Source organism: Crocodylus siamensis, chromosome 4, assembly GCF_052110815.1.
Source record: "Crocodylus siamensis isolate JL-2025a chromosome 4, ASM5211081v1, whole genome shotgun sequence".
Taxonomy (NCBI): domain Eukaryota; kingdom Metazoa; phylum Chordata; order Crocodylia; family Crocodylidae; genus Crocodylus; species Crocodylus siamensis.
Genome location: NC_143398.1, coordinates 22,969,717 through 22,980,237, shown reverse-complemented (window position 1 = coordinate 22,980,237; position 10,521 = coordinate 22,969,717). Strand labels below are relative to the sequence as shown.

Genomic DNA, 10,521 nt, shown 5'->3' with positions numbered 1-10,521 from the left:
AGATTGAACCAAACCCAACCAGGGGGTAAGCGTCCGTTTGGGACAGGGTTATGGCATCGAGTTGGGTTGATTTTGAACGATTTAGTAAAGTTATTGGAGTTTTCAAAGTGACTCCAAAGACAAGGAATGGCTAAATTTGTATAAAGGACTTCCGGCTTCGGATTTGGGAGGGAAAGTGAACAAGGACTTTTGCTCGTACAGGAGATTAATCGATGTCGAGGTATGGAATTAATGTTCTCATTTGGGCTGAGCAACGGAGATTCTGGTACGAACCAGAGGGGTTTAGAACCATTAACATTACGACAGTTCTGATGGTTTCTTTTATTGGGAGAGAGTGGATCATAGGTTAGGCACTGAAGCCATAAAGCATGAAGAATACTACACAATATGCGCACATTGTGTTGCATTTTTGGCTCTATAAGGGAGTAATTTCGAATGGTAGTGAGATTAACTCGGAGAACATAGATACAGTGTGTAATCTGAGAAAGAGAGTCATTGGTTGGGATTATGTTAAGTGTTTCGAACAGTGTTACGATAGGGGTAGGACAGTTAATGGTGTTGGCAGGACAAGATGGCCCGACACAAACATGGTGCAGGCTGCTGCAGGTAGGGCTCGGCTTCATGCAGTGTGCCTTGGGGGCAGCTGTGGGCCAGTTGGGTGTGTGCAGATTGCACCTGCACCACACTGCTTGGTTGAGCTCTGCTGCACATATGCCCTGTCCCCCGCCCTCCCCCACACTGCCTCCTACTTGATTCCAAGAAAAAAGGAGCTTTTTTCCCCATGTTAAATGGGGAAAACCTTGTCTTGGAATTGAATAAATATGGTACTACTTCATTGAGTCTTATAACACTGGTGCAGCCTGTTTACTATGGAACTCTTTCTGTGAATTGTTGAGCATCAGGGATACCAACCATATGTAAATTTACAGTCAGTAAAAAATCAGGCTTTTTGGCTCCTGATCCATTAAAAAAATCAGACTACTGTCCATAAAATCCCCCCCCAAAAAAATAATTAAAAAAATGGAGCCATCCATAAAAATACTAAGCAACTAAAGCTTGATTTAATTTCCATGGTCAAAAAGAAGATGGAGGCAAGCTGATAGACAGATAGAGCATAGCAACACCATCTGGTGTCTAAATGGGAGTGCTGCACCTTGCATGAATTTTTCCTGAAGGCTTTGTAGACCCCTCCCCTGTAGCCATACGCTGCTGCTGGGTCCCATAAGCTGCCTGTAATAATGCTGTGTTACAGGTAGGCTGCTTTGGGGGTCCGTGTTCAGACAGGGAGTCGGACTGGCAGGGGTAAGGTTGGGGTGAGCAGGTTGGAGAGGTACATACGATATGGGGTGCAGTTGGAGGCATCAGGGTCTAGGAACAAGTAGGGGAACCCTGGGGTGATAGCTGCACAGTGTGAAACCATTGCTGCAATCAAGCAGGGTTTCCAATATTTTTTTACTGAAGACCTTTTAATGAAAGCCAGACTTTTTTACTTCTTTGCAATGGTTGGTGTTTAGAAATTCCTAAATTTGAACCCAGCCCTTCTAACCGGGGCCTGGCAAAAGAGCTACATTTACACTATCTATGATGTATATCAGTAAAAATGTGTCAATAAAAAGCTTGCAGATTGTCAGTAAAAAGAAAAGGTGCAACAAGGAGGGAGAGACTCCTGTTACACAAAGAATGTACGCCTGCCCACATTGTGGCTGTCTGGATAAACAAATCACTAAGACAAAAGGGCTTGTAATCAGAATAAATAGAGCCCGGGGGGAGCTGTCACCTGGTGGAGAGAAAGTAGTCAATTAAGGAGCTGTGCGAAGGACTGACAGCTGGGACTGATGTGATTCCTAGTCAGGGGTAATGAGGACCCAGGGTAGAAACAGGAAGCTGCCACGGCGTTAAGCCAACAAGCTCGGTTAGGGAGAGCTGGCAGACAACCTTGGGGAAGTCACCTGACTGGAAGGGGCCAGGTTTGGGAGACATATTAAGCCAGGGATGGAAGTGGGGTAGGTGGTTGTTGGCCTTAAACGGAGCCAGGGAAGTAGCTCCAGACGGAGGAAAAGCTATACATGGAGTGAACTGGAATCCTACTGCAAGGGTGACTGTGGGTAAAGGGCTGAAGGCTTTCAAGGAACCAAGCCCCACAAGCCCCACAAGGAGGAATGTTTTGATTCAGTAGCCAGCTTGCTTAAAGTTTGTGTTATGGCTGTGGGCTTATCATTTTGTTGTGGTTTCCTGGAGGACTGGGTAGGGACTAACAAGAGGAGGTTTGGAGGTCCCAGAGTGCCAGAGCAGCACATTAGGCTGGAAGCTGTGGGGAGCAGGCGTCAGTTGCAAAGTTACCCAGAGGCGGGCAGTGCCTAGGGCTGGGGGCCCAACAAAAAGGACAGAGATAGGGTCAGGGACCCATAGCCTGGAGAGGCAGAGACCAGGGCCAGGGGCCCAGTGCCTGAAGAAAGGCAGAAATAGGGTCAGGGACCTGCAGTCCTAGAAGGGCAAAATCATAGCCCAAGGTATAGAGATAATGGGGACACTGCAGGAGTGGGCTAGGTATACTTTGAGAACAGCTACACTATTTCAATGGATGACACAGATTTACGCACTTTGTCTATATACCAGGCCACATCTTGAACTTCTTCCTGGGGCAGTGGGACTTTGCAGACTAGTAATTGCCCTGGTAGGTAATTGCTATAGTTTGTGGCATAAGAATTGTATCTGTTTTATTTAATTTGTATCATATGTAAAATTGTCCTAAAAAGTTGAACACCCTCCCCCCTTTTTCTTGGTTTTTGCCATTCTGGCAAGTACTTTTTTGAGGGTTCTTTTGTTTTTGTTTGTTTATTTCTGTGTTTCTCCTGTAAGCATTAGGCAACAGTGTTCAGCATTTTTTTTTGGTTTTGTTTTTTTAAATTTAGTTCTGGTCTTCTTTTAAAAAAATAATTTCATTCCCTGTACATGCCGACAGACTATTTATACAACAGCAGAAAACATTGCATAACGTTTTGAAAATCCCACATAAGATAAAGCTTTTAATACTTATTTCTTAAGAGTGAAAAAGAAAATGCTTATATCTTGAATATTTTCTAGCAGTTTATATAATTTTAGAAATGGATTCAATTCTGTCCCTACATAGCTCAATAATAACTGTTGCTAATTAACATTGAAATCATGGACTCTATCCTTGGAAAATTTCAGAAGTGGGTTAGACAGACACTTCATGAGGAAAGATCCTGCCTTGGGCAGGGGGCTGGACTAGATGACCATTTCCATCCCTACATTCCTATGATCCTATATTTGTTTCTCATATAATCCAACATCATTTAAAAACTGTGGTTGATTAACATAGCAGAAGAGAAAGCTGTTTAGGAGATGGGAATCCATACATTTAGTTTTGCTAATGTGATTTACTTGCTTAATGTTTTTCCCTCCCCAGGGATATGTGTATTGATCCATCCTTAAAGCTGGAATTAAAGAGGATTTCGGAAACTTATCTGCACATCATTTTTGGACTAAATGATAAACAGCTGGTAATAATACATATACATTGCAAACATTTTTTTAGTAAAAAAAGAGAAAATTCTGTCTTCAAGGTTGTGTTATGATTCTCCTATTTTTGTTTATGTGAAAGAATATAATATAATCCCTTGAATTTGTTTTTATGCACTAGTTTTATGTCCTTTCAAAATGTTCATGTTTAAAGAATAACATTTTCTCCACATGTGAAAATGATTACCAATAATTGTCATTTCTTCACAAAATGGAATCTGAGCTCAGTTTAAGCTTCATGGCTCTTCATTGTACTCTTGATTCCACTTAATAAAAGTGTAAAGATAATTGATAAAGGAAACAAAGGAGGGTTATTTAATGTTGTATGTACTGTATTTACTGAAATAGAAGATGAACCTGATCATAAGATGACCCCCCCAGTAATTAGATTCTATATATGGTAAATTTATAAATTTATTATAATTTTCCATATATAAAATCTAATTATCTAATTCTATGTATGATTTTGTTTCCCTCCCAATACTAAAGGAGGGAAAATAAATCGGGAGGGGTCAGGTAACCTCTTTGCCTTCTGATTCCCCTTAACTTTTTCCCTTAGCAGACCCTTCCCCCTCTTCTTATTGTTAGACCCTTCTTTCCCTGAGCCTATAGATGTGAGGAGCAAATCTGACAACAATAAACTTGGAATTAAACATGCCTATACCAGTTTGCTTATAGTACCCATACACTTAGTGTTGCAGAGCTCTCAGGTGTCCTGCAACTGAGAACAGAAATGGTTTGGGAGAGACCCCTACTGGCGGGAAGGGGGAAGCGCAGTTGCCAGTCACCAGGACTGCGCAGGTGCTGGTTGCCCTAGCAACCCGGGAAACCTAGAGCCAGGAAGGGGCGGAGCTTAGCCCTTCTTAAGCCCAGGCAGAAGGCCAGGAGGGCAGTTCCCCTCCGGCAGCCGATGGAGGAGGAACTCAGCCAGAACAAAGGGGAGAACTCTGACGGTCGGAACATCCCCTGGTTCTTGCTGGGGGTTGATGCGCTCTTTCTCTCTCTCTCTCTCTCTGGTAGGGAGAGATTCGTATTTTGACCAGAACGGTCTAGATTTATGTTGTAGCCTGGGGGCTTTGCGTTTTGTGTTTTCTGTTTTACCGGAGGACTGGGTGAGGCTATAAGGGGTTGGAGGAGGCCTCATAGGGGCTCCATGATAGCATGGGGTCTCCTGGCGCTGGAGCGGGCGCAGCTTTGTTTGGGGGCGCATTGGCCCAGCCCAAAGCTAAGGGGGCAGCGAGAAGCCCCAGAGCTAGGGGGCAGCGAAGAGCCCCAGAGCTAAAGGGGGCAGCGAGAAGCCCCGGAGCTAAGGGGCAGTGAGGAGCCTGAGAGTGAGGAGGGGCAGTAAGGAGCCTCTGAGCTAGGGGGCAGCAAGGAGCCCCAGAGCTAAAGGGGCCGGCGAGAAGCCCCGGAGCTAAAGGGGGTAGCGAGAAGCCCCGGAGCTAGGGGGCAGCGAGAAGCCCCGGAGCTAGGGGGCAGCGAGGAGCCCCGAGTAAGGGGGGCAGTGAGGAGCCTGAGAGTGAGGAGGGTCAGTGAGGAATCCTGAGTTAGGGGGCGACAAGGAGCCCTGAGAGTGAGGAGGGGAGACGAGGAGCCCCGAGAACAAACAAAGGGCCGAGACATAATAACATGGCCCAAGTTAGTTTATACCAGCACCATCTGCGAGGCTTGGGCTGTGGTGTAGGGGAGGAAAAGGAGCCGCAGACAGCGCCCCCTGTCATCGGGGCGCATAGAAATGGGCAGCCTCCTGCTGATTCCAATCATCTATTAATCACAAGTAAGATCAAGGCGTGGCAGGCGAGTAAGCAGGTGGTTGGCCCATTGCAGGAGGGTGGAGCCACATGTCCAGAGGGGCTCCGAAAGTAGGACTCCTGCTACACTTAGTTCATCCAGAATTGATGCATGTTGCCTTGTTTTTGAAGTGGCTGTAATGTTTTAGCACAGGTACGCTATAAACATGATTTCAAGAAGCACTTTTGTACCTACTTACACATAGTACAACCTTTTTTCCTTTAATGCAAATACATATATGTACACCTACACTTTTCCATCATGTCCCATGACCAACACACTTCACTTATGTGTAGTATAAACTTTACTTTTTATCCTTTTGAAGTTTTGTGTCTAAGGCCAAATCAGTTCCCAATTCTATTGACTGAGCAGAACACAATTGTTCAAGTCTGTGTGGCTCTACCACTGGCATGTATTCTACTTCCCAGACTCTTCAGCCTGGGGCTTCAGAAACTCTCAAATGCATGGCAGGTGTCCTTTGTGCAAACCCCAAGCCCAGAGGCCTTGGAATTCAGATGCCTCCTAGTCTCACTTGCCCCTAGCAAAAAGGCTGAAGGAGTAAGCTAGAAGGAAAGCCTGAGAGCAGTCCCGCATCGCTATAAATTGTGTAGCTGAAATCCTTGCATTTGGAGTAATTTTAGACTCTCTCAGGTGTCAGCCTGCTCAAAGTGCAAGGGACAGGCCTTCACCCAAGTCATTCAAAGCCAAGAAGAAGGGTATCTCCCCTGCCAGGTAAGCAAAACCACCTGGGCCAAAAACCACCTCAGTCTCTTTCCTGCCAAGTAAGTATAGATGATATTAGTTTAAAGTCAAAAGGCTTGTTTGGGATATACCACATAGTTCATTGGACTGGGCCCCACCAGAATCAAAAGCATTTCAAGCCATGGTGAACCCACAGTTCAGCACTGCTCAGTTTGTGTATACTCCAGATACCAGCCAGAAAGGATCCATGTGCTAATTAGCCCCCACTCGTGACTGGAACTGGATGTTCTTGCCATGAGTCCTGGGATGCCCCAAAATGTTATTTGCAGAGCAGCCAGTTACAGCAGTTGCGGGGTAGGGAGCGATGCAGTGTGGGATGCCTGCAAGACCTGTCAGACGTGTGTCTCGGAATGCTTGGAGTGTCTATGTAACATTGACTTAGTTTACAGTGAACTGGTTCAAAAGAGTACTTGATTTTCCAGGTACACTTTTGAACTATTGCAGGCAGGTTTAAACTAATTTAATAGGTGTGTACATCTGTCTGTTTTAGACTGGTCACGATCAAGCAAAATAGAGAACATCTGAACTCCAAGGCCTCTGGGCCTGGGGCTTGCACATAAGATGCCTCCCTGGCTTTGGGGAGTATCCAGAAGCCCCAGACCAATGGGTCTTGGAGTGAGGATGATTGTCTGGTGGTCATGCTACACAGACTTGGTGACTGAATTCTGCTCAGTCAAATTCTGGAACTTGACTACTGGGCTTTGTCCAATTGAATTTGGAATGGATATAGCCTTGATAAAGTAAAGGAAAAAAAAGGTTTGTGCTATATATAAGTGGCCAAAGCCCTGTGGTTAGTGGGGAAGCAGGGGGCCTGGAGAAAGCAGAAGCAGGAGGGTGCAATGGGGAGACCTTTTTGTTCTTCCTGAGAAAGTAGGGCAATTGGCTAGTTACCTTAGGTGTCTGTACACGAATGCACAGAGGCAGGGAAACAAACACGAAGAACTGGAAGTCCTCGCACAGTCATGGAACTACAATGTGATTGGAATAACAGAGACTTGGTGGGAGCTCGCATGACTGAAGCACTGTCATGGATGGGTATAAACTGTTTAGGAAAGACAAGCAGGGGAGAAGAGGAGGAGTTGCATTTTGTGTAGAAGAGCTGTATGATTGCTCAGCGCTCCAATATGAATCTGAAGGTAGACCTGTTGAAAGTCTCTGGGTCAGGGTCAGAGGGGAAAGCAACAAGTGTGATGTTGTTGTGCGTGCGTGCCTGCTATAAACCACCAGACCAGGAGGATGAGGTGGATGAGGCTTTCTTCAAACATCTAGCAGAAGTTTCCTGATCACAAGCTCTGGTTCTTATGGGGACTTCAATCACCCTGACATCTTCTGGGAGGACAATACAGCAGTGCACAGGCAATCCAGGAAGCTTTTGGAGAGTGTTGGGGACAACTTCCTAGTGCAAGTATTGGAGAGGCCAGTTAGGGGCCATGCTTTTCTTGACCTGCTGCTCACAAACAGGGAAGAATTGGTGGGGAACTCCAATCCTAAACGTGGATGGCAAGTTAGGCAGCAGCAATCATGAGATGATTGAGTTTAGGATCCTTAGGGAAGGAAGGAAGGAGAGCAGCAGAGTAAAGACCCTGAACTTCAGTAAAGTAGACTTTGACATGCTCAGGGAACTGATGCAGGATCCCCTGGGGGGCTGGAGTAAGGGGGAAAGGAGTTCAGGAGAGCTGATTGTACTTTAAAGAAACCTTACTGAGGGCGCAGGAACAAACCATTACAATGCACAGGAAAACCAGCAAGTATATCAGGCAACAAGCTTGGCTTAGGAGGCAACTCTTCAGCGAGTTAAAACATAAAAAGGAAGCTTACAAGAACTGGAAACTCGGATGAATGACTAGGGAGGAGAATAAGTATTTCTTCGGCATGCAGGGATGAAATCAGGACGGAGTTGCAGCAAGAGCTGTGAAGGGTAACAAGAAGAATTTCTACAAGGATGTCAGCAGCAAGAGAAAGATCTTGATATGGAAAAGGCTGAAGTACTCAATACCTTTTTTACCTCAGTCTTCACAGACAAGTTCAGTTCCCAGACTACTGCACTGGCTGCACAGTTTGGGGAGGAAGTAAGCGGCCCTCAGTAGTGAGAACAGGTTAGTGACTATTTATAAAAGCTGGATGCGTACAGGTCCATGGGGCTGGACACCATGTACCCAAGGGTGCTGAGGGAGTTGGCAGATGTGATTGCAGAACCATTGGCCTTTATCTTTGAAAACTTGTAGAGATCAGGAGAGATACTGGATGACTGGAAAAGGCCAAATCTATAGTTCCCATGTTTAAGAAAGGGAAGAAGGAGGATCTAGGGAACTACACATTAGCCAGCCTCACCTCAGTCCATGGAAAAATCATGGGAGTATGTCCTCAAGGAATCTATTTCTAAGCACTTGGAGGAGAAGGTGATTAGGAACAGTCAGCATTGATTCACCAAGGGCAAGTCATGCCTGACCAACCTGATTGCCTTCTATGATGAGATGACTAGCTCTGTGGAGATGGGGAGAACAGTGGACATGATATACCTTGACTTTAGCAAGGCTTTTGATATGGTCTCCCACACTACTCTTGCAAGCAAGCTAAGGAAATATGACTTGGATGCATGGACTATAAAGTGGATAAAAACTGGCTGGATTGTCAGGCTCAAAGGGTAGAATCAATGGCTTGATGTCTAGTTGGCAGCCAGTATCAAGTGGAGTGTCCCAGGGGCCGATTTTGTTCAACATTTTCATCAGTGACCTTGATGATGGGATGGAGCACATCCTTAGCAATTTTGTAGCTCACACCAAGCTGAGGGGAGTAGTAGATATGCTGGAGGGGTAGGGCTTAGGATTCAAAGAGACCTAGACAAAGTGGAGGATTGAACCAAAAGAAATGTCATGAGGTTCAATAAGGTTCAATAAGGACAAGTGCAAAGTCCTGCACTTAGGACAGAACAATCCCATTTACTGGTACAGGGTGTGCCTAAGCAGCAGCTCTGCAGAAAAGGAGCTGTGGGTCACAGTGGACAATAAGCTGAATATGGGCCAATAGTGTGCTCTTCTTGCAAAGAAGGCTAACAGCACATTGGGCTACCTGAGTAGGAGTGTTGCCAGCAGATTGAGGAAGTGATTCTTCTCTTCTGTTCAGCATTGGTGAGGCCACATCTGGAGTACTGGGTTCAGTTTTGGGCCCCCTGCTACAGAAGGCATGTGGATAAATTGGAGAGAGTCCAGTGGAGGGTGACAAAAATGGTTAGGGGGCTGAGGCACATGACTTGTGCAGAGAAGCTGAGGGAACTGGGCTTATTTAGTGTGGAGAAGGGAAGACTGAGGTGGTATTTAATAGCAGTCTTCAGCTACCTGAAGGGTAGTTCCAAAAGGAATGGAGCTAGACTGTTCTCACTGGTGGCAGATGGCAGAAGAAGGAGAAGTGGTCTCAAGTTGCAGCAAGGGAAGTTTAGGTTCTATATTAGGAAAAACTTTCTCTCTAGGAGGGTAGTAAAGTACTGGAGAAGGTTAACCTGAGTGGTTGTGGAATCTTTTGAGGTCTTTAAGACCTGGTGAGACAAAACCTTGGTTGGGTTGATCTAATTGGGGAAGGTCCTGCTTTGAGCAGGAGGTTGGACTAGATGACCTCCTGATGTCCCTTTCAACCATAATTTTCTATGATTCTATGATAGGTAGGTGCCAAAGTGATAGATAAAAGCGTGTTTATGGAGAACCTTTGATAAAACTTGCAGCAGTTTCTAAAAAGGTAAAATGCATCAGTTCTGGGTGAACTAAATCTATAGGTACTGTATGCAAATTTTTGCAGCTATGTTTTTTTCAAGGTCATTTTTTTCTAATTTGTTCCCCACTTCCATGTGCTCAGGGAGAACAGAGTCTGACAGGGCGGAGGGAAAAGGTCTGTTGGGGAAAGAAGTTGGGGACTGGGGGACAAAGGCCACCCAGATTCTTTTGCCCTGCTGTAATGGGGAAGGGGACAAATTCAAAACAGACCTCCAATAGTTAGATTCTATAGTGTAACTGCTGAGGTGGACTATGCTTAATGGGCACTACCGTATATCTTATTCAGATTGGCTGCACTAACCTATCCTTGTGGTAGGTTCCCATCATCAGGTTTGTCTAATATGGACCATACATTGTGTACTTATGCTCAGTGTTGTCTGCATTTAATCAACATCATAGCTGGTTTCCATTACTAATCACATGCAGCTTTTAGCAGCAGTTCAAGAATAGACAATGCATCTATGTAATTTAATGTGGTTTCCTTGTATGCAAATGTAAGACAAAGGGCTTTTTCCCCATGCTGACTGGGGGAGGGAGGGTGGAACACCTTGCCTTGCATTTGAGTAAATAAAGTATTTAAAGTATAAACAGGATTATATAAAAAAATATATAAATTAGTCATAAGCAAGTTGATTAAATTCTAATGCATATGAACTACAAG

The 10,521-nt window shown here is 45.1% G+C and overlaps 1 protein-coding gene across 3 annotated transcripts in view; it reads left to right on the top strand.

Annotated features, from left to right (window-relative positions):
• Positions 1-10,521, top strand: part of FBXL13 (F-box and leucine rich repeat protein 13) — a 195,991-nt gene that overhangs the window by 17,754 nt on the left and 167,716 nt on the right. For all 3 annotated transcript variants that reach the window (XM_090041955.1, XM_090041954.1, XM_090041956.1), the window contains exon 3: positions 3,431-3,524. In XM_090041955.1, coding sequence (XP_089898081.1) covers positions 3,431-3,524 — 94 coding nt within the window. The remainder of the gene's footprint in view (positions 1-3,430; positions 3,525-10,521) is intronic.